Source organism: Phaeoacremonium minimum (assembly GCF_000392275.1).
Source record: "Phaeoacremonium minimum UCRPA7 unplaced genomic scaffold PA7_03_scaffold_33, whole genome shotgun sequence".
Lineage (NCBI taxonomy): Eukaryota > Fungi > Ascomycota > Sordariomycetes > Togniniales > Togniniaceae > Phaeoacremonium > Phaeoacremonium minimum.
This window is the reverse complement of record NW_006920940.1, coordinates 142,349-166,913: the sequence shown is the minus strand read 5'-3', so window position 1 is coordinate 166,913 and position 24,565 is coordinate 142,349. Positions and strand designations below refer to the sequence as shown.

The 24,565-nt window shown below is 48.6% G+C and overlaps 3 protein-coding genes across 3 annotated transcripts; 1 reads left to right on the top strand and 2 right to left on the bottom strand.

Annotated features, from left to right (window-relative positions):
- Nucleotides 1–1,137: 1,137 nt before the first annotated feature.
- Nucleotides 1,138–2,981, bottom strand: UCRPA7_437 (putative maltose permease protein; the record flags this gene model as incomplete). The annotated part of the gene is made up of 5 exons (XM_007913033.1): nt 1,138–1,496; nt 1,559–1,804; nt 1,859–2,121; nt 2,175–2,571; nt 2,636–2,981. 5 exons carry the CDS (start codon nt 2,979–2,981, stop codon nt 1,138–1,140), a joined length of 1,611 nt encoding a protein of 536 aa, XP_007911224.1.
- An 8,210-nt stretch (nt 2,982–11,191) lies between these two features.
- UCRPA7_436 (putative caib baif family enzyme protein) lies at nt 11,192–12,653 on the top strand (the record flags this gene model as incomplete). The annotated part of the gene is made up of 3 exons (XM_007913032.1): nt 11,192–11,318; nt 11,385–12,182; nt 12,232–12,653. 3 exons carry the CDS (start codon nt 11,192–11,194, stop codon nt 12,651–12,653), a joined length of 1,347 nt encoding a protein of 448 aa, XP_007911223.1.
- Nucleotides 12,654–17,901: 5,248 nt separating this feature from the next.
- Nucleotides 17,902–19,490, bottom strand: UCRPA7_435 (putative mfs transporter protein; the record flags this gene model as incomplete). The annotated part of the gene is made up of 2 exons (XM_007913031.1): nt 17,902–19,182; nt 19,266–19,490. The coding sequence occupies 2 exons, from the start codon at nt 19,488–19,490 to the stop codon at nt 17,902–17,904; spliced, it is 1,506 nt and encodes a 501-aa protein (XP_007911222.1).
- Between the last annotated feature and the right edge of the window lie 5,075 nt (nt 19,491–24,565).

Sequence of the window (24,565 nt, the reverse complement as noted above, 5' to 3'; positions counted from 1 at the left end):
GACATAACAACGTGTGCCGACACAACCTTCTTCTTTCAACTCTATGTCAACAAAGATCGTGCTGCCTCCGAGAAGCTCCTCAAGCAAGCCGAGAGATGTGGTATGAAGGCTGTCTTTGTGACCGTCGATCAACCCACTCCCGGGAAGCGGGAGGCTGATGAACGGGCTAAGGCGGATGCCACAGCATTGACACCGACACCAAATGGCGCTGTAGCGACCAATGACGCGAAGGGAGGCGGTTTGGGACGTACAATGGGAGGATTCATCGACTCAACCACCAACTGGGATGACATTAAATGGCTCCGTCGTGCGACTAGATTGCCGATTGTTCTCAAAGGGGTGCAGACTGTAGAAGATGCGATTAGGGCTGTCAATCATGGACTTGACGGGATATTGATTGGTAACCATGGGGGGAGAAGCCTAGACACGTCAACACCAGCCATCATGATTTTACTTGAGCTGCAGCTCAACTGCCCTGAGATATTTAACCAGATAGAGGTTTACCTTGATGGTGGAATTCGACGTGGTACGGACATATTTAAGGCATTATGTCTAGGAGCTAAAGCTGTGGGGATGGGTAGGCCTTTTCTCTACGCGGCAAATTATGGGTCCGAAGGTGTTGAACATTTGATTGAAAGTGAGTGATATGGCTACCGTTTTGAAGGAAAATGTGCTGACCAACATGCCAAACAGTTATGAAAGACGAGTTTGAAACAACCATGCGAATGATGGGCTGTACTGAGATCTCCCAATTGCACCCGGCGTTACTCAATACGTTGCAGCTTAATCCTATCGTTCCGAGACTAGACCCGCCAGTACATCTTGTAGCACGACCGAAGCTTTGAAGGTTTGATAATGCTCGTTGGTTATCTTCTCGATCTTTCAGCTAGAGGAACATTGAGAAATGGGCATGACTGTCGTCGGCCAATGAGGGGTAAAGTTGAAGAATTCTCACACTTGAGCAATTTCATATCATTGTGAATGAAAAATCCTACACTTGTCATATAGTTAACGACACTTGTGAAATATAAATGTCAAATGATTATGTACAGTATTGTTGGCATGCGGCTACATGGATACATTTCTCATTAATTTACCTCCCCCGTTCTTCGTGATGATGAGGCAGTTTTGTGCGTCCTACTGCGCATTCTTCTTCGTATTCACAACCGTCAAGATTTGAGTCATGGCGAACTTTCTAGGAGCGGTGCGACGCTCCCACAACTCATCGATCTCAATATAGGTCCTACCCTTGGTCTCGGGAACCATGAAGAAAATGAAGATGGTCGCGACAACAAGAGTACCAGCGAAGACAAAAGCAATCTTGCCGCCCATATTACCTTCGTCCGCATTGATGGCATATGGCAAAGAGAAACTCCAGATGCAGGATGAGAGACCATTCATCATTGTGCAGAGGGCCATCGTCGGTGAACGGAGTCTTGATGTGGCGTTCTCGGCAGCAATGGGCCATGCTGCAGAACCAATGGTACCTTGGTAGACTGAAATCACATCATCGTTAGATTCGATACTGAGGCTTATTGATCGGGACGTCATGACTTACCAAATCCCCAAACTGCCATGAAGGCGACTTGGCCCCAGATGGCACCGTGGGTCTTAATACACGCCAGAATACCGATCAGGAAGAGAGTGACACATAGGATACTGGTTCCCCACAGGGCAGCGGCTCTACGCCCGAATTTCTCAACCCAGAGCCATCCGAACATGTTACCAATGACCATGAGACCGCTGACTCCAACACTAGCACTGAATGCGTCGTTTGAGCTAAGACCACCAAGCTCCATGAAATCTTCAAATCACGTTAGCCACCAAGGCCTGCGAGTGAGTAGTGGTTTCTACTTACAACTCATATAACCGATGACCCAAACGCTACCGCAGCAGTTCTGGATAAAGTACATGCTTGTGCCAACCAGTGTACGTCTCCATTGCTTCTGCGAGAAGCATTCACGAAGCGAGCCTTGCTGCGCGTTGTCCTGAGCCAAGCGAGCAAGGGCTGCACGAATCTCTGCCATGTGACCATCGATGTCGTAGTCAGGACGGTGAAGTTTAGCTAGGTTAGCCCTGGCCTTTTCGGGTTTGCCGTGTGAGACGAGCCAATAGGGTGATCTAAGATAGGGTAGTCAGAAGCTATCAAGTCATGAAATGATGCCGTAACTTACTCGACGAAGAAAGGAAGGACAATGATGCCGACAGCGGCGAAGCCCCACTCCGTTGCAAACATGACCTTGTATTGTCTTGCATCGTTGTAGAACCCGGCTTGACGCATGACTCCATAGCCAATAAGCTGACCCAGGACAATGGCGAAGTTCATGCCAGCAGTGATGGCACCCCGAATCTTCAATGGGGCCATTTCAGAGGCGTAGGTCGGCGCAATGGTTGTGAAAACTCCAAGTGGAATACCGGTAAGAAGCTTACCGCCGAAGAACATGGCGTTCGTCGAAGCAAAGTATTGCAAGAAGATACCGGCGACAGATAGCAGTTGGCCACCGAGGATGCAGAGTTGTCGGCCCCAGAGATTGACGGCCAGGCCAGACAGGAATCCACCAATGACAATACCTACATGTCGTTGATTAGATCTTGGACGAAAGTAGAGAAAGTAGAGGTAGATCATATAGCATACCGGCGAGAGTAGCACCCTGCCAAGCGAGCTGCCAGGCAGCATTGACAACATAGTCCCCACCGTAAGGGGTGCCAAAGTCTTTTCTAAACCAGGGGATCGAGACTACGACGCTACTAGCCATACCGTCGTAGCCAAAGGTAATACAGATGAAAAACATATACATGCACCACGCCAGGGGCTTGATATGTTCCCTGATGGCCTGGGAGATGGTCAATGAGTGCTGGTAAGCCTCAAATGAGGCCGCAGCCTCGGAAGCATCAACCACAGCATTCTGCGGATCAGCTTTGAGGTCCGAAAGCTCGGCGCCGTCGAGATGGGCCACGGTCTCCTCCTTGTGGTCCACCATAATGTGTGATACAAGATGATGATGGGATGGATTAAGACGAGAAGAGTTGCGTATGATATGATGAATCCGAGGCAAAGAGCCAGACAATACCGTATTGCTTGACCAAGACACGACGCAGCATCAACATGGGATGCCCAGGCCCTTTATATATCTACGACGATCAATTCTAGACTCGCAGGGTATCATTCTCCTGATCGTATGTGGGGTGCAGAGAAACCACGGGGGAAGGGTCTTCCCCATGGCCCCATCTGCACACTAAGGGAGAATCCTCGGAGTATCCCCTGAATCGCGCGCCATGTGGGGGTCCCATGGACGTTCGCGATTTTCGAACCACGCAATTCTCGGGGCCATGAAGGTCTCGAAATGTCTCCTTTTCCATTCCTCGCGTGGCATCGCAAATTTGGCAAGTGTCAGCTGAGGGAAACTCCCGACGGTCTGGTATTAGCGAACAACCGAAGCGTTCTGAAGTGGCACCCTTCAATCCTTGCTCACCCGAATTGGCTCTTGCCATATTCCCGGGTCATGTTTTTACTGTCAATTTCATCTCTGTCATCGACTACAGCAACGTAGCGTGTTCCGCGATGCACATCTCCAGGTAAATTTGACCAGAACCTGTCCCAAAGAGATTTGATCTCGTCACGGTCGGATATACGGTCGCGTAGGCCAACACAACGGTAATCAACACTATCCAGTCCAAGAGTTAAAGCCGACTTCTGGAAATTGACTCAAAAAGGTTTCCCCAGAACCATACTCCAGCAAGCTAACCAGGCTATCCAGGTCCATATTGTATATCGTCTCATGGACGCTATTGTCCATGTGACTAGCGGCTGTTGGATCCATCGTCGCATCCACACCGACATGTATTCCCGAATGCATCTCGGGTTGGTCACCGGCACCCCCACCATTCGTGTCGACTCTGTTTGATGCGGTGACTCTCCGAATCATCTCATGTATGCCTGCGACAATCAATCGCGTTGAGTGTTTCTCGCTGACTTTCTCCGCAACCTCAGACAGCAGATCTGCCGACCGGTGGGTGAGCCGCAACACCCCATCTATGTTGAAGCCCAGGCCTAATCCTTGCAACGGGTCATCATTGCCAAACGATCTAATAGCGGCCATCTTCAGGAGGAAAGTAGCACAAAAGGCCACCATCGCGTGCGTGAACAACGGGACACCGTTCAGTGCCCGACGCAAGTCTCTTTCATCAAGAATATACATGAGTGTGTTTATGGCTGCGGATATAGCAGCCATCGCTGCCTCCCGACGATTTGACGAGAGCGGTTGGGCACTCGGCCAGCGTATTCCGCGTAAGGCTAGTGAGTTCAGCTGGAAACGCGCGAAATGATAATACATTATTACGCCCTTGGAAGGATAAGACCCTATGGCAGCACTGTCCAGTGAGCGCGGCTGCCAAAGGAGTCGCCACTGCTCGATTGAGACGTTAAATGCACGTAGTCTATCAAGGTCGTCCTCGCTGAGGGCCTGGTGCTGATCGCTTGCATATGCTAGGTAGGCTTCGGTGAGGATTTTGAAAAGGGCAACCTGAGCTGAGAGTCTAATGTCACCTGCCTCGGCAGAGGGGCTCTGTAGGAACCTTTCCACTCCATCCACTGCTGCATCACCATACATGGCCGATGGTCTGCCGTATGCAATGCTGAAGTGGCGATCACACACGTAGAGGGCATACCATAGTCTGACTCGCTCGTGGTGGCTCACATCCCCGTTCATGAGCTTTTGAAACGACTGATGCATGTTTATCTCGGCGGCCATCCTAACAGCTTGCCCCGAAAGCCTCCAGCTGAGATTAGGCAGATAGAATGCCGCAACACACAAGGCGCGGACATCGTCGATGCTATAACGCCTCGAAAGGCATGAGCTGCTGACAAGAGCTACAAACGCATCGTAGCATGTTTGAAGGATCTCTCCTCGACCCGGTGTATGTAGAGCAGCCACTGTCATAATCGCTGTGAACAGCAGAGCGGAAGCACGGCGAACGGCATCAAGCGACTGGTAAGGAAAGAGAACGCCTCCCCAGAGAAGCGGGTGGTGGTTCTTAAGATAGAGTGAAAACAAGTGCTCAGCTTCGGCAACAGACATAACACCTCGAGAGACGAGATCCTCTTCTACGGATGTTATCTGTAGTGATGTCATGGTGGTATCTCGTAGATTTGCAACTTTGGTCAGTTCATATAGGCTGCCCATGGGCGCCGGAACAAGGCCAGATTCATCATGCTGCTGCTCTGGTGAAGCTTCTCTGCGCATGTCGACCGGTTCGATAGCAGCATTTGCGGCAGACACAGGCCCTAGCGCCGAATTTGCTGGGCTCGTAGTGACTGCTGGGGAGGTGAAGCTGGGGAGATCGGGAAGATGGTCCCGCTGTAGAAGGCTTCTGACAGCATTTTGAAGCTGGCCGATATGAGCGGTAGCTTCGGCTCTCCAGCTATGAACGAGGATCTCAATACAGTTACATTGCAATGGATGATAGGTCTTGGGAACTCACGCTGCATGCTCGTCCAAGATCTTCTGAGTCGGATCATAAGGCACACATTCGGTGCCGGTCCGGAGACATCTTGCGCAAGCCGATTCACCGTGTCTGATCTCGCATTTGATCTTCTGTTTCTTGCACTCAACGCCTGGAATATCGAGTATCGCATTAGCTGAGTTTGACGTATCAAGGTGGTACGAGTGCCACGATGGGAACTCGTGATTTTCATGGTGACATACATGCTCGCACACGCGAGAGACGCAGCCCGCGGCGCCGTGTACCCGGGGGACCAGAATCTCCAAACAGCGAGGAAGTCCTCTGCGGCATTGCGGCATCATCGGTAGACAAATGAACGGGAATTGCTGTTGCGGGGCCGGGATTGGAAACGGGCTCCCGATAAAAGTAAGCGAATGTTATGAGAGAATCTTGTGTGGCTGGCCGAGCAAACTAAGGATGAGCAAGGAAATCCTTCCGAGTCAATTGACCAACATCGATTCGCAGACAACTAAGACAATGCCCACAAATACTGACGTTAGTACGCTCAGTGTTGAGGTTGAGCGCATCACAGAAACAAGTTCAGAAAAAGGGCATGTGGTCATCTGAGATGAGACAAGGCGACAATGGTGCCGGGGAGCTGGGGAAACAGGAAGTGGAGACACACTGGAGATGGCCAGAAGCCCCTCACGGAGGACTTGGCTTCATCCGGGCGTTGAGCTAGCCCACCTACACTAGACTGCTTAGGTGCAGCTTAGTGCTGAATACGTTTCCCTTGATACTTCTTGCTAAGCATATGACTAGCTCACCATTTCATATATACTCATATGTATGGAATGGTGATGCCTCAAAGGCCGTAGACTATAAATTATCTATATAAATTGGTAGCGCCTTGACGCTAGTAGAGCAGTCGATATTCATGATTATCGCTCAGACTACAATAAGGTGATTTCATGGCTAGACTCAACTCTGGTATTCTCGTTCTCTCAGACACAATATCAGTGAGTCCATTTGCATCTGAAACTGATTCGTTCATCGTTTTATCTAACTTGAGTTTTTATCTCCCTGACAAAGTTAAGCATGAGCTCCGGCCACCAGTTCTCGTCCGTGAACACAGAACAAGAACGAGGCAGACGATGCATAAACAACACGATTCGTTCCAACTCCCAGGCTCCAATATCACCAATCCACCAGACTCCATCCAGAAGCATCACCAAGACAAGCCAATGAGCAAATATTGCCATGGCAAGACGATGTGCAATGCTATGCGAAGGTGAGTTGAAGCCAAGATTTATTTCGAGTCCGCCAGTGTCCTGCTCGGATATTTCACCAAGAGTCGTCTGAACGAGGTCCAAATACTTAGTAGGAACACGATTCAAAAAAAACATGATGGTTCGTCTCAGCGGCTTATTCAGCTGCTTGTGAGAAGTCACTGATGCGAGATATGTACATAGCCACGGCGACACTTCAGATAGCAAGCTCTGAGGGCACACTTCGAAATCGGATTCCGTCTGTCGACCTGGCGGTGGGATAGATGACGCGTTCTCATTGAAGACGTCATCCATAACTCGGTCAAGCGTATCTAACGCGTCTGAACAGGCTTGGAAGTCAGGAGAGCTGCTGTTGGCGCCCCGCTTGTCCATGTTGCCCGAATTCCCCATTGCTAATTCTTCGGGCAAATTGGGCGACCGTATTGTCAAAAGCAACTCCCGTAGCTTTTTGAGTGCTAGGCTTGAGGTAGATGCTATCATTGGAAGTAGAAAATCTCTCGCTTGTCTTGTTGGGCCATCTTCTGCTGAAATTATCGTATTTCCTCTTAAATAGTGCCGCCATGAAGATATCGGCGGATAGACTGCCAGCGAAGTATCGATGGACCTAGACAATCTATCGATTCGTGGCCTTGGAGCACTGAGCAACCCCGTATAAGCCAAATGCGCTGCACGTATCAAGGGAATCCATTGCGATTGTGCAGGGGCAAAGTCGACGTGCAGACTGTCTGCTTTCAGCGCCTCCTTGCCGAGTTGTATGCGGACACTGTGATTAGCAGAAGCATATAGAACCATCAATGGCGCATTTGCCAACACCGAATCGTAGTGGTCGGCACACGCGATTTCATCTTGCGTCTGTCGAAGCGAGGCCTTGTGATGCCAATCAGCAAGAGCTAAAAGCTCATAGAGCAAGTTGTTATCGCGCCGCTCTATTCCAGATCCCCTCACAATGTCATTGCATTTGCACACTGCCGCCAGAGCTATGATTGAGCTCACAAGTGGCTTGCTTTTCTTTGCTAGGCTAGGAATTCCAACCTGCAAAGCATACAAGTCGTCCATATCAAAAGCCACAGCGTGGGCAGTATGTGAGAAATAGTGATCGAGCAAGTCTCGTTCCAACGAGCTCAGAGAAGAAGCCATGCCCGTTGTCAACCCCCATGGCTTCTCAAATATCGACTCCGTCGCGGAGCAAATAAACTCTTCCGTCGTGGAATCGCTTGTTGGTGATGACGTAATTAGAAGTTGTGGTGGCGGCCATCTCGGGCAAGCAGTCTGCGGTTCTTGGTTCCATCTAGCCAATCTGCGAGCTTGCGGCGACGGCTGCTCATGGGTTCGTCTCGACGGTTGAATGTCTTTGAACGTCTTTTCGGGATATTGACAGCATAGCATGCGATCTCTGCATCTTGAACAGTCCGGCTTGAGTTCGTCACACTAGTTGCGGTTATTAGGAGGCAGCTTTCATCGCATGAGATCCGCTGGGCGTATGCATACCTTTCTTCTCCCCTGTTTACATCTCACACAGCCATTTCTTGACTTCTTGTGTGTTCTGCGTGGTTTGTATGTCATCTCACCAGATGGCTGTGACTTGTGGTCGAGGATCCCCATCAAGCTTAATTTGAGCGCCGATCGCCAATGGAATGCTACGATTAAGGGACAAATGTCTCGCTGGTGACATCAAAAAGCTGCCAAAGTCAATTTTCCTCGTCGCAGACAAACGAGATGAGCGCGTTCTTATCAACTAGCTCCTTGTGGTTACACGGACTGTCGACGATATAGTTCCTTGAATCCTTCGGCTCCGCCCCAGATATTTGGAATTTCAATGGCACTCGAATGCTTGGCAATCCTGTAGCTTAAAATTCGCTCCATACCCGGGGGCTGATTGGCTGATCGACCACATTGTGGGCTGACTAAGACGGTGTCCCGGCACTCTCGGGGCTAAGTGTTAACTAGGTGACAGCGCTACGCGGTTCGCAGGTCAGTGTTAGTCGTGCTGCCTAGATCACAGAAGTACGGAATTCGCCGTTGCAGAATGGAATGTGTGATGAATTCTGACCATCGAACGTGAATTAATCACAAAAAGTTGGAACTGACAGAGCTGATGCTTGGTATTTCTGTACTGCAATTGTACTGTTTGTCTTCACTATACAGCCACCAATGAATGTTGCAAATCTGAGTCGAATTCATATTCTTCTTGTCTCTGATGGTCTAGATAAGCGTCTACCGTCTAATCAATTCTAGTCTACAGCATCTCCGGAACAGGAGTTAGTAACTCCTCCCCCAACACCCCACGACGAGCATTTTCCATTGCAAGTTCCTCCATCTGAGCCAATGTCTCTACAGTGTGCGTTCCAATATGTGGGGTAAGAAATGCACGCTCGTTGTCGAGAAGTCGTTTGTTAATGTGAGGTTCTTTCTCATAGACGTCCAGTCCGACAGCAGCGATGCGGCCTTTATCTAGTGCCTCGGTCATCGCTGCTTCGTCGATGATGGCGCCCCGGGCGGTGTTGATAATCACGACACCAGTTTTCATCTTTGAGATATCTTCTTTGCCTATAAGGTGTTGGGTTGATTTCGATAATGGAACATGGATAGATATGATATCACTCTCGGATAGAAGCTGCTCAAAGGAGACATATGTAGCTCCATCGACTTCACTCGCAGGCAATTGCTTTCGGCTATGATATATTATCCGTAGGCCAAATGGTAAAGCGCGTTGTTTGACTTCTTTCCCAATCCGGCCCATGCCGAGGATCCCCAGTGTCTTGCCCTGCGGATCATTCCCAAAGCTCAAATTCTCTTTGAACTTTCCGGTACGGATGTTTCTCAGTGCCGCATTTGCTTGTCTCAAGGCTCCAAGCAGAAGGAAAAGAGTAAGATCAGCCGTCGCTCTGGTCACCGGGTCCGGTGCAAATGTCACAGTGATGTTTCGAGCTTTACATGCCGCTACGTCGATCTGATCGTATCCAGCACCTGTGTGACAGATATACTTCAGAGTTGAAGGGAGACGATCAATGAGTTCTTCGTCAAAATTACCGACCACCTACATCATCAATTCTCATTCTAAAGACTTTGGGTATTGTGACGCTTACTGCTCCGCTTGCAGATGTACGATAGATGGCGTTGACATCTTGATACTTTCCGACCAAATCTTTGAAGAAGCCCTCTCTTGATGTGCTAGTAAGCAATTCTGTCCGGGCTACTTTATTCAAGGCACCAAAGGCTGCCAGTGCGTGGCGAACGGGATTAAAGAAGAGAATCATCGGCTTTTGTGCAGGCATCTTAACTGGGTGACGAACGACACTGCAGGCCCCGATTGGCAATCACTAGGAGCAAGTTATAATCTCTCCAGTCGTAATTCCAGTTTGGGCATTGATTGCGATCACCACTTAACGTCGTCCAATTGCAACTTAGCGCAAGGTCGTATCTGTATCTCGTCGTCCCAACGCAACGCAAATGAGTCTCTCCTGGTGTCGCCCTCGGTTCTAGGCACGGGCAATGCGGAGCACTCGGAATGTGTCAAGCAAACTTCGCCGCAGGAACCTAGAATGCCGGTCTCGCAATGCACCCCGGATACCCCGCGTCTCTGAGTCGGTGTGGGGGAAAATACAAGGATCAGGTCGGCATGGGATGGCGTATCGCTGTCTTCTGGAGGCTCAATTCATAAGTACCATTGCGAACCGTCATTCTAAACAATGCAGTCCAAGTATCATTTACCGAGCAGTAGGGGGACTCAAGGGGCGGGAAAACGGCGTGTTGAATAAAGTCCGCTTCGGGGCTTCTCACACGTATCGGACTCTACCTGCTGTCGTCTAGATTTGACCATCGGAGTTTTGAAATTCAAGGTTAGACTAGAAGGACGAACTGATGTTTTACCTTAAAGTGTTGGGCGTGCCAAGTTCACTCAGATAGCTTAATTATTCTAGTCTCCAATCAAGGCCTACTTTTTGCCCAATAGAAAGTCATCCATCATGTCTCCTGCAGTTACTTCAACCAAGAAAGAACTCAGAATCTTCACTCCCATCGGCCAGTTAGGCCAGGGATTTAGTGAAGATATCTTTTGGAATACGGTCGAGTCGTCATGTGATGCAATCATTGCTGACGGCGGCTCTACAGACAGTGGCCCTGGTCGGTTGGCAACTGGAACGCCAAATGTCGCTTGGAGTCGTCTTGCTCGTGACCTGGAATTGTTCGCCAAGGCAGCTCATCTCTACAACGTACCCTCTTTGATTGGTTCCATTGGGGGTGACGGCGAAAACGCTCATGTTGACAAAGCTGCCGAGGTCATTGCCGAGGCCGTGAAGAAGAATGGGCTGAGACCATTGAAAGTCATCAAAATATATGCTGAAATCCCGAAAGACTTTGTGCGACAAAAACTTAGCGATGGGCTCATTGAGCCATGCGGAGGTGGCGTACCTGAAATGACGGAGAATGATATCGAATCTAGCACACGAATTGTTGCTCAAATGGGTCTGGAACCATATCTCAAAGCGATGCGTGAGAATCCGGACTTTGACATCATCATCGGTGGTCGAGCATATGATCCGTCCCCATATGCTGCGTTCTGTGTGTTCCACGGCTTCCATAATCTTGGTATGCATTTCTCGAACCACGCCCTGACAATGATAGCAGGCAAGCTGCTGACGCAGACCATCTTAGGTATCAACTACGCCATGGGAAAGATCATGGAATGTGGAGCACAGTGCTCGATTCCCAAGTCAAGGGAAAGCTTGGCCATTATCCGAGACGATAGCTTCGACATGATTCCACTCGATCCCAAATCCAAGTGCACGACCGTTTCCGTTGCTTCTCATTTCCTTTATGAGAAGACCAGACCCGATATCCTGCATGGCCCTGGAGGTGCTCTTCATTTGGATGAGACGACATATGAGCAGCTTGACGACAGGTCTGTTCGCGTTCGAAATGCCCGGTTTGTTCCTGAGGCCGAAGGAGAATACACGGTAAAGCTTGAGGGTGCAAAGGTCAATGGGTACCAAAGTATCTTCCTAGGGGCCCTACGCGATCCCATTTTGCTACAGCAACTTGACTCTTGGATCGAAATGATCAGGAAGCTAGCTAAGGAGAGGCTGGATGATTATGGGTTTGAGTATGAGATGAAGATTCATAAATACGGAGTGAACGGTGTGATGGGACCCCTGGAACCTGATCAGAGCATCGGTAAAGAAGTATTTATCGCTGGTCAGGCTCGGGCTGCAACTCAGGAGCAAGCTGATCAGGTCGCGGGGATGTTCAAGTTTGGCTTCACGCATGCCCCTTATCCGGGTCAACTTGCTACAGCAGGCAACTTTGCGTGGCCATTCACGCCATGCGAGATTCCTATGGGTCCTCTCTCGGAATTCTGTGTCTATCACATTGTGCACAAGGTTGACCCTATTGCTCTATTCCCAATCAAAGCAATTGAGGTTTCAGGTGACAACACATATGTTCATCAGCCTCGTAAGTCAATTTCTACCGCTTGTCGAAGACGAGCTAACCTCGACTTCAGGCTCTCTTGGACCAATCCAAGAGAAGACCTTTTCAGGCAAAAGTAAAAAACTAGTATCGTCCAGAAAGTACTGGTTAACGCCAGAGCCACTTGAGGGCACGTGCTACCTGGCCGATGTTGCATCCGTCCTACGAAGCAAGAACTCAGGACCATACGAATTGACGTTTGACGTCATGTTCCCAAGTAAGGAGGTCTACGAAAGGGTCAAACAAACAGGAATTCTCACTCCGGAAACAATCTGCAAGCTGTACTCTGTTTCCGAGAGAAACGTCCAAGCATCATTGTTCTTTGACCAGGCAATGGCTTACAAAGCAACAATAACAAGGCCGGCTGTGTCAGGAGGGTTTGGTGAGACGGACACACATGGTTCACAACAACATATTCCTCTTATGTATTTGAAGCTCCCCTTTGGCAGAGAATAGCTGGCGTATAGTTCGCATGAGTGGATTCTTCTTATTGATGATCAAACTTAGTGGATCAGAATGTTTTCGTTCTAATTTCTGTTGGCTAACTCATATGTAATGCCTGTTCTGCTTGTACTGTGTGATGTGCGTCCGTTTACTACTGGCTATCAGTTTGAGACGCAAGCGTTTCTAACCAGCTGTGGTTGTAAACTAGCATGGTATCATCACCTGGTAGTTCAAACCTCCCGTGCAATATTCATGTTGTCCACTCTAGCCAGGAAACTATTTCTTTTCGCTATCCCTGCAGAACACCTTTTCTTTAAACACATATAATGAATTCCCTGAAAAGACACACCATCTAGACATAAAGGTCATTGCTTGATGAGTTCGCAAGTCTTCAAAGGGTCATCAAAGGGACCAAAAGACGAAAGGAACAGACTCTTTCCCTTCTACGCGCTACAGAGACTTCATGGTCATTTATTCATGCTAATAATGACTAACAATTTGGTCACTATTGTGCAGCCTCCAGCTCTGCCAATTCAAACATAGGTTTGGCGCTGAACCATCCAGCAATCTCTGATCCGACCGTTCGATATGTGTACGCAGCATCTTCAGCATCAATGCTAACAGTTGTTCCACCCCGACCAGAAGCTGCAGCATCCGCCAGTAGCTGGGCGTGACAGCATCTCTCTAACGCGATATACCAGAAGACAGTACTCTCGACTGATGTGCCACAAGTGATGAGTCCATGGTTCTGCAAAATGGCGGCTTTCTTGTTTCCGACTGCTTTAGCTATAGCTCTGCCTTCCTCTGAGTCAAGGACCACGCCTTTGGACACGTAGTGAGCGATGTCGTTATAGAACGCACAGGCGTCCTGTGTAGTAATATCTAGGTTGCGACCCAGTGTGCTAAAAGCTTTACCATAGATAGAATGCGAATGTGCTACGCAGTTGATATCAGGCCGTGCGGCATGGATTGCGTGATGAATTGCATAGGCTTGAACAAGATTAGCTATGCATTTTTAGAGGGTCATGAAAACAGACCTGCAGCGTTGAGAAGTCGGATTGGCCCTCCATCAACCACCTTCCCGTCTTTGTCAACCAGTATCAGATCCTCAGCAGTCAAGTTCGACCAAGCCTTCCCGAAGGGATTAACCCAGAAACTTGTCTGTTCTACGGGATCCTGTTGGATGATCATGTTGAGTTCCACTGCGTTACTCCTTCACACTCAGATACATTTAGAAGAACATACCCTGAGAGTGACGTGTCCACTGACACCATCTTCAAATCCGTATTTAGCAAATATACGGAACGCTAGGGCGAGGCGTTTCTTCTTATATTCTCGTTCCTGATATGGACTTTCAAACGTTGGCAGTCCTATGTCTGAAACTTTTGGCATCTCTACCGTAGGTTTGCTTTGCAGCCCATCACGATAAAGACCAGCTGACGCCGCACGCGGGTCATTTGCCGGAGTTTGCAGGAGAATAGTAGAAGACATGACTGTATGATTTAAAAGTGGATTGAGAAAGATCGTTGCTGGACGTGCTCTATGTTACTCTAATATATCCAAAGACGAGTGGTAATGTTTCGTTCATCCGCCTAATCATACGCATTGGAAAGGCTTGCATATACTTAATCAAAACATGCTACCTCCAAACCAACAGTCAAATCACCTGATGAGTTTCTAGAGTGGGAGAAAAGAACGCCCCAGCACTGAAACGCTAAAGGTTCGATCCTGTCATCCCTGTTTAGGGTAGTTCCTAGGCACTCTCAGGGTTAACCTCGGTTAGTGATCTCCCCATGATTGCGATGTTCAACATAGCACAATGTGCGCCTATTGGTCATGACTAGCGTGATTCCGACGATTCGGCATAGTCTACGCCACCGGAATATGTCTTGACTTCGATACTACAATGCAGGTATGTGGCCTATGCATTTTTTGTAAACTGAACAAGCGGCTTTGTTCAATTGATGGTTACTTCGTAGCATTATTTAGACATCTGGATATTTGCTATTAATGCCATATTGAAGAATCGGTGCATAGCAGCCTCAATATTTTAAGTGAATATCTGCTGTGTGCAAAATATCCCACTCCGCTCAAACATTCCCGAGCCCATATCTTTCACAGGATCTTATCAATATTGCAATTCCATACACAGACTGATTAAGATCCCCACAATGAGTATATTAAAATGGTTGGAAAGTGGCATTCGCGTCTATGACTTGGCAGTGTCTTGGCAAAATGGGATGCCTGCTTCAAAAAGCAGCGTACCATTTTCAATGGCATTAACTTGGCGCCACGGGGATCGCGACATGACCGGGAAAGGAGGATCGTCGTCAAATGCAATGATTGTCACTGGAGACCATGTTGGTACTCACATTGATGCTCTGTGTCACGTCAGCAATAATGGTGTCATGCATGGAGACGTCAACGCAGCTGAAGCATGCCACGGAGGCCGCTTTAAATCACTTGGGGTTGACAAAATCGAGCCTATGGTTTGCAGGGGTGTTTTTCTTGATATTGCAACTTTAAAGGGAACATCAAGACTGGAAGCTGGCTATGGCATCACAGCTGAAGACTTGGAATCTTCGCTTGGAGACACGAAATTGAATAAAGGAGATGTAGCACTGATCCGTACGGGCTGGATACAGCAATATTCGGACGCAACAGCTTATTTGGGGGATGGTACTGGAGTTCCTGGAGTGGCAGCCAGCGGGGGACAATGGCTGGCAGATCACGGCGTTCGAGCCGCTGGAGCAGACACTATTCAGTTCGACCAAGTCCAGCTGGGGCCTAATTTCAGACAACGTCCATGTCACGGCATATTGTTGTGGAAAAATGGAATTCACATCATTGAGGTTATGAACCTGGAACAGCTAGCGGAGGCAAAGGTCAAAGAGTTTCTTTTCGTTCTATCGCCATTAAAATGGCTAGGAGCAACTGCGTCTCCAGTTCGACCTTTAGCGGTAGTCAATGTATAGACACGAAATTCATAACCATCATACAATGGCAGATCCTACTCAGACATACTACATGGAATGGGTGGCTTGTCAAATAGGTCGGAAGCCATTTTACTATAAGATGTGCTCGTTATGCTTTGGTACTATCCCATAAAATGCAGACAGGGCCCATATCGTTGGGCCCCCCAAATCCACCCTTGGTTCCAATCAATTTTCCAATCTTGCCCGTTACAATATCGCGTTCAAAAATTGACACCCAACCATCCCTCTGGGAAACAATTGCGATCTTATCTCCCGTATTATTCAAAGAGAACTGTCGGGGAATGTTACCTCCTGAAGGGGCGCTATTTGCAAATGTGAGTACTCCTGATGTAGGGTTAATGCTATATGAGAGAATGCTGTCTGAACTAATCGTTGTTCCTGGATGCACTGGCGATGGTATAAGATGATTAGAATCGCCGCGCAGTGAAACGAGAAGAAATCTGTTGTCAGGCTACAGACTGTTAATTACATGCTGCGCAATTCGCGTCTTGACTTACCGAGGCTAGAATGTGAGAGGCTTTGAGGTATCTCTCCGCACTATGAACTATTGGATCTCCGTTGCTGGATCTCGCGAGGACCGCCTCGTCTGTTTTGGAGAAGCTCAGGCCCGCCGCCTTCTCGTATATGACATCGTATACAAGGATGGCATTGATTTCTTGCAGCAAGATGTACAATTTCAGACCATCCTGTACTGTAACCAGAGAAAGATGCCGTGGATACGACCCCTTAGGGAGGCTCAGCCCTTGAATTTCATGGATCTGGCCGTCTTGAGAGATTTCAAATACGCGAATTGAATCATCACCAAGATCAACCGAGAGAATGAAACGACCAGTTGGGTCAATTGCAACCTGATGAGGACGGGTTTGTGTTTGTGCCTTTCCCGGTCCGGGAGCAGCAAGCTCGAAAGTCAGCTCCTGCATGTTTTTCAATTGTGCAGAATTGGCTACATCGTAAGTGCCAACAAAGCCAGAATAGCTGCCACACGTTAGTTAGAAACATGGCAAGGCATCGCGATCTTACTAAAATGCTGCCACCATTGTCTTTTCACTATTGTACAAGATGTGATGGGCCGCACCTTTTGGTGTTTGTACTTCACTTGTCTCAGCAATTGTGCCGTCTGGTAGAATATTGAAAGCTTTCAATGATCCCATTCCAGATACCATTCCGCCCTCAGTACAATAAAGAACTCTACGACTTGCATCCAATGACAACCATGATGGATTGGGTTCACAAGCCCTCGATGTCGCTACTTCACGAAGCGAGTCTTCTGGAGATGGCCCTTCAGATAATCGAAGGGTTGTGATTGTGCCCTGATAAGAAATAAGAAATAGTTGGTCCATATTGGGTGATCTATGATTATGATGATATGCGAAATAGATAGGTTGATGCAATGTAAGGAGCAGTTACTAAAAGTTCTATCAGGCTGTTGACTACTGACAATGTTACAGCTTAAAGGGGTTCGATGCGGGGCTGTACTATCACAAAGATGAGACTCTAGGCCAAGGTGTAAGTGTTGGTATAAGGTGTGGCTCGATTCACATTGTTAGCTTGGTCAAGGCTGGGGCAGTTGGATTGAATAGTATCAGTCATCACAATCTTCATAATTCTCCTAACATAGCCTATACAGAAAATCATCTCCTATCACAGTACTTCCTCCAATAACTAAACTGAACCCCGAGACTATCAGTTGCCGATTCAAACTAAAAATGGTTCAGGTGTGTTGAAGGGATCAACATGTGACCGCCATGGGGCATCATTGGATTGCGAAATCGCTTTCCGGTTGCTTGACCTATATCGGCATCGAACGGCACTTATCCATGCCGCAGAATGCACCCTGGAATTCTAACGACTCCCCTCCACGGCTGAAATTTAAGCCTAGTAACTTAGCTGTGTAGGTTTTAAAAAGTGAAGTCACACCCGAGTTGGTAATCTTTTAGCCGCGCTTCTTGTCAACAGACATCAACATGGAATGATCGAAGACTCCCTGTATGCAAGGCACTAGGTCAATGATCGGTGAATGGGCACTCGTTTGCCCATCAGGTCGACTGAAATCGGGCAGAATGAACATCAAATTTGGTCTTATAGACTATTGATACTGAATTTCATAATTCCTCACATTTACATAACTCGTCACCATCCCCTTTTTGGTCACCTTCAAATCCCGACATTTGTTTCAAGCAACTTTAAGTGCTCAACTATGGCCCAATATCTACCAAAGCTCTAGTATGAAATTTCATCGTTGACAGCATTGAACTCAAGATGTTTCAGATCGTGTAACGGAAGTCCGGATGAGCATTACCGATTTCCTCAAAGGTGCTCTGTCTTTGGATCTCCGTCTCGGGATGGTTCATCAGTGCATCCTTACGTTTGTTTTGCCTAGTGTAGTACCACATGTTGAAAATACAAGCTGGTACAATCATCACCACACAAATCATGACGATAATATTGCCTTTCACATAAGGTGGTTTCGTGTCAAAGCCCTGTAGTCCTCCCAATGCAGCCGCCTGGCCAAACATGGTGACGGCTGCGCCAGCTGTCGCACGGTGAGTCCACTGTCGTGTGTTGAAGGCAACCCAGCTGAGGATCAAGTTTGTATTTGCATATTGTGCGGTTGCAATGAGGCACAAGGCAGCATAACGAGGCGCAACCCTCTCTCGAAAGCCCGCTAGCAGGCCGTAGCCAACCAGAGAGACAATGGTCGCCGAGAGAACGCAAATGCCTCGTCTGTTGAACTTGTCTGAGAGATAGCCTAACAATATAGTGCCCACAAAGCCACAGGCGTAAATGGGTACTGTCATTAATTGGGCTCTGACAGAGCTGTATCCAAGGTCGTGAACGACAGCCGGTAGGAAGCTGGCCAAACATGCCACCCCAATTTGACAGGCCATGAACATGACAAGGTATGCGTACAGTCCGGGATCTTTAAAAGCGACACTCATCTGGTTCCACCTAAACTTTGCACCGGGAGTATTGTTTGCTCGCCAAGTTCGAATAATGAGAAGGCGTTTTTCCTCCGATGAGAAGCCCCATCTAACACGCTCTGGTACGTTTGGCAGTAGCAGGCCAACCATGATTCCAGCAGCAGTGGTGATAGTGCCTTCAATCAGGACAATCCATTGCCAGGCCTGATAAGGTGGGGTGTTGCCAATGCCCTTGATGATGCCATATGCGATCAATCCGTTAAAGGCGCCCGCTAGAGTTGATGTGCTGAAGTAGATGGCTGCGCGAGTGGCTAATTCCTCTGGGCCATACCACATGGTAAGATAGAGCGACGCCGCGTGAACATAACCCTCGCCGAAGCCGATGAAAACGCGAACAGCAACACCACCAGACCAGTTCTTGACCACGGCCAAGAGCATTGTCATGACCCCCCAAAATACGACTCCGCCTCCAATTGTTAACTGGGGGCCAATCTGTCGGAGTTGAACTGTAGACACAAATTGGGAGAGCACATATCCCAAGTAGAAGAGTGAGACGACCTGAGCCCACTGGTGGCCGCTTGCACCAATAGCCTCTTGCATGCCGGCTGTTTGGGCATTCCCGATCTATAATTAAGGTTGGTCATGTCAGCACCATATTAGATCACAGATCTCGAGCCGCAATTGGATTACTGCAAAGGAACACTCACGTCAGATCGGTCCATGGATGCAAGGAGCATCACAAGTGTAAGCAAGGGTAAGATCCAGAGATCTAGCTTCCAAGAAAGACACTTCATGTGTTTCTCGTCTTCCACGCTCACGACGGGTCGACCGGCGTGAAATGGCAAGGCTTTGCCATCGGCGTCGACTGGTATGATAGCGGATGGGATGTCATGCTCGCCATTTTCGACGTGACTCGATGATCCTGCAGACATGATTTCCTTTGAAATGGAAGAATGCCCGACAGAGGCGACTTGTAAATCGGAGGATGCCATGGAAAATCAATGTCGTTGAACTTTTGATATGAACGTTTCGATGGCCAGCATTCCTGTCCACAAGGATTAATGGTGTTTAAGTAACCCGCAGTTCTGGATTTGTAAAAGGGTCTGTCGTGAGGGCTTGGTCAAGGATACGCTCAATCCGTTGGCGCCTCACGGCGGAAGGAGACATTCAAGTGTGGGAACTAGATGTCAAGTGACCACTTGGTCTGCTGCAAATGTGCCGTTCACGCGGGTCACCCTTCATGTTTGATCTCTGGTGGTGTCCTTGGAGCTAGCGGGGGTGGCTTTCCCGGTGGTACTCCCAAATCAGTTTCTCAAGCATACTTGGCATATCGGTTATGAGTAGGTGGAATTGATGCTGATACATGCTAATAGCATTGGGTTCTGTCAACTAGCTATGCCGAGACAGGAACAGCCATTGCGATCTGTGTGGCGTTGATAGGGAGTAGTTTCATGGTTGGCGTCGGAATGCCAAGGTACAACATTGCGAAACCCTTGTCTCGTGCAACCCGAACTGGAATAGTATGCCATGCAACGCAAATCTCAGTCCTACCAAAAGACATGTCATAGGTCAATTCTGGTTAGAGAAGACCTAGTTTTGTTGGGACATTTGATGGTCAATATGATATGCCTGTGGTGATCAGGTAACACTAAATGGCAGTGCACTGCTAAATGCTATGTACCGCGAGAGACCATGAAACCTCATCGGAAGCAATTTTGTAAGAAAGTAACGAGATAAACGAGTCTTAACTAAGCTAGTTGCTATTGTGACAGCTAGGTGGTTATCAACTGTCTCTCATCAACACCAGCTTTGGAGATCCTGATCTAAACACTGCAGCACTGTCTTCAAATGCTTCAAATCAATTATTACCCCTACAAATATGACTCCAACTATTGGTTTCATGTGGCTCAGATATCGCCAAGTAATCTATCTGCCATTGCTCATGATCTTGCTTGGTTTACTTGCTTGTATACGAGTGACATGAATCCTCTTTGCAATCTTGTTCCCTAGACTTACAGTAGCTTGCAGATACAGTTCATAATTTATTGTAGGCAGAGCTAGATATACTGACATGTGTATGTGTCTAATGCTACGATGCAACATCATACCTCGACCTGCATCCCGTAACACCAGACCCGCTGGACTGAATTGATGTCCGTGATATTTGCCAACGGATTCTTAGACAAGAGTATCAAGTCTGCCCTTTTGCCTGCTTCAATAACCCCCCTATCTGTGAGGCCAAATACCGCTGCAGGTTGATATGTGGCTGACTGAACGGCTTCCAGAGGTGACAGCCCCACCTCAACCAGAAGTTCGAGCTCCTTCCACATGCTGTCGCCATACGTCACCCTATTCACACCATGTGAGTGTATGTTAGCATCAGTCCCTGCGAGAATCGCAACGCCTGCTTCTTTCAGGCTTTTGGCAGAGCTTTTTGCGTTAGCATAGTCCAGCTTTGAGTCATCGGCCGCCAAGGCGATCATCTTGACCAGTGTCGGCACAGCCACCAACTCAGCAGCCTTCATATTGGATATCACGTCGTTGTTAAGTGGATGTTCCAGAGGAACGTGTGTGACAATATCCACCTTGGCCGTCACCGCTTTCTCGAATGTGGGACAGCTTGTAGCATGGGCTACGATCCTCCGTCCTTGCTCATGAGCCTGGGCTACCATTGCATTTGCAGTCTCCTGGTCTGGCCCCTCCGCCTCCATCATGATTTTCACATAATCAGCCCCATCTGAGATACGATCTGCGACAAAGTGTTTTGCGTCTTCGGGTCGATTTACTAGTAACCGTTGAGGAAACCCAGGTTTGCTTGTTAAGCGACTGCCCGCAGACATTGCAGGTATTCCTGCGCTGCGTATATCGCAATGGCCAACACCGCCGCGGAGGCTTTCGAAGACACTGATATCCCTGGTACCCATATCAAGACAGGTAGTGACTCCATGGCGGGCCATAAGGACCAGGTCTTCGACACCATGTACGTGGGCGTGTGTGTCGATCAATCCGGGAATGAGAAACCCTCCATTTCCATCAACAATGGCTGTTGCGTCTCTGGTGTCTTTGACTATTAAGCCATGTTCGAATGCGACAGTTTGGCCGCTTTTCATCTGCTGTCCGTCAAATATCGACACATTTTGAATAACAACTTTGGCCTGGCGAGAAGTCATTGCGGGAAGACAATCCGTGACTTCAGAACTAGACAAAAGATGTGCGAATCGATTCTCATGAGCGAAATGAATACAACCACCCAGTGACTTAAATATTGTTCTGACCCTTCGTGCCGTGCTACGAACCTTGAAGGAAAGTTGAGAGAAAACTTCTAAGTCTGCTATATTCATCCGCTCACAAAACCCCGAAAACGCCGGTTCTGCCAGGATAGCACAATCGACATGGTCTCACGTGGCTGGGATATCAAATGGAAGTCTACAAAACCTAGCACGTACTCCTTGCACTGCAAAATGGTGAGTCGTCGTACAGTGCACGAACTTGACATGTTGGACGATCCTGGACTAGTGGGGAAAGGGGGAAATGGAAAGGGGCATTGCGAAGCCGCAATGTGATCGGAATGGAGAACCGTGCAAGTGCGGGGGAAGTTAGCCACTGTAGATATACCACGCCTCCATGACTTAGCACACCTAGCTCATCGCTCGCCTGCAGGATCAATTGATACATTCTTTATCGATATCTTTTCAAGGCTACAGACTGAGTTTACGAATGTAGTTAGAATCATTGCATATCCATCATGCGATCCGCTTTTCCCTCACATCTACCGAGGTCGATCTGCCATCCAGTGTATAGTAATTGGGAGGATTTCTCAGGTCGGGTCCCAAATTAACCGCATATTCTAATAAGCTCTGCAAGACAAAGAGAGTGTTCCACGCGGATTCAGCCAGTACCGTCACATGTGAACTAAGGTGAGGCAAGACGGGCTCGATCATGACCCACAGGACAAGCTTTGACGGCTCTAACCTGCCCTTGGGGTTGCTCTTCTCCCCCCCCCTCAAGACTAAACTAGTTGCTTGCGGGGTTCGCTGCGAACCAGACTTAGTTACCTAGGCATTGTGCTTGCATGTAGACATACTTAGGACAGAACCAGAGTCGCTGCAAGCGGCCGACTCATCGCCCCAGTTAGTACCAGCTTGACTCTGTTGGGTTCCATCCGAAGAGCCGAGAGCTTTGCATCGACATCTACCCATGACTTCATCAACTCGGCAATGCTAAGTTCTGCTCTTCTTCTTGATCGGCATGCAAGAATTCAACTTGGTCTGCGCTCGCATCGCTATTACTTAGTTAAACCATTTGATGCCCCGCAAGTCCCATTGCATCGGAGTCGCTCTCATTTGGAAATGAAGGCAAAGGCTTGTACTAGATGCCGCCAGTGGAAGACGCGGTGCGATGCTCCCGAAAGAGTCCCAGGGGGCTGCTCACGTTGTCGTTCGCTGGGCCTGACCTGCGTCTTCGATCCATCGTTTAAGCGGCTCTCCAAGGGGAGGTGTGTGCAACAGATGTCGGCAGAGATTCAGCAACTTCGGCAGACCTTGGCAAACTCCGGAGCCAGCAATGCATCCGCATCGCCGCAGAGCGGGCAGGATACCATCGGCCGACCACTTGAACCAGTCTCGTGGGAAGCCCAACTCTCAGGCACCTCGGATGGGACTGGTTCCTCGCCAGCGCAGTTTTCTACGTCACTGTCTGTGAATGCAATTCCAATACCGTCCGGACCTCTCACAGATCAAGACCGTACTCTCGGCAACGTGTGCCTTACACGTAGCCAGGTTGAGAGACATTTCAAAACGTACTTTACTCGCCATCACCGCTACTTACCGTTTAAAGTTAGCTCCGAATCACCAGAGGAGGTCTACATGCGGAGTTCCTTGTTGTTCTGGGTAATCTGCGCCGTCACGTCTAGCTGGAAGCAACAGACTCAGCTTTCGCCCATGATAAAGCCCATGATAGCAGCTAGTATTCATATGTCGTCATACTCCGTTGAGACCATTCAAGCGCTACTGATCATGTGCATCTGGCCGTTCAAGGCAGCTCGCTTAAGTGAAGACCCTTCACAGTTCTATAGCAGCATCGCTACTCAGATGAGCCTTCAGCTGGGGCTCCACCGGCCGAGTCAACCATACTGGCCGCTTCAACATGGATCTCTGAGTGGTCCATTGACTGCAGCAGATAAAGATGTTAGGCTCACAACTTGGCTCTCTTGCTATCTGGTGAACCAGATGCAATCCAGTGCACAAGGTGTGGCCCCGTCGATATTGGTTGACTCGAACCTGCTTGACGCTTTCGACAACCCGGCAGTCGATCGGGATCTGTCTCAGCTGTGTCATACCTATCACATGTTGATGAGATTATCCTGGGAGATTGGGGCCAACTCTCCCTCTCCCGTGGGAATTGTTGAGCCAGAAGCACGGATCTCCATGATAAGATATTATCTCGAGCAAATGTCCACTCTGGAGGAAAAGCACTTAACGCAAGCCAACGATGCCGTTCGGATATCCTTTCTCTACTCCAAACTACAGCTGCTCTCATTCGCTCTTCTTGACGATATACCCTTCTCGGAAACCCTGTTAGATCTCATCAGTGGTGCAGAGGCCGCTGCTGGCGAACTCGTCGAAATCACCTCCGAGATGAACCTTGCAGCTGTTCCAACGCACATCCGGCGAGCCATGTGCTATGGTGCCTTTGTGCTAATACGAATACTGCAGTTGCCACACGACACGCAGCGTGAGCTACTCCTTGACATTATCGAGCGAGTTCGGGAGTCACTGAGCACCACAGCAACCGCGCCGGATGATGTCATTTGTAAAGCCTGCACAATTCTTCAAGAAATGCCGTTCTTGGAAAACAAGCACCGATCTCCGCCAATCTTGTCGAGAATGGGGGCTTCTATCTTTTATGATACATTCCGAGTCTACTGGGAGAACTTGGTTGACAGAGGCTTCAATTTTGAACCTGATAAATACGATTGGTGGACGCTGGGACTGTGACTCGTCATTCC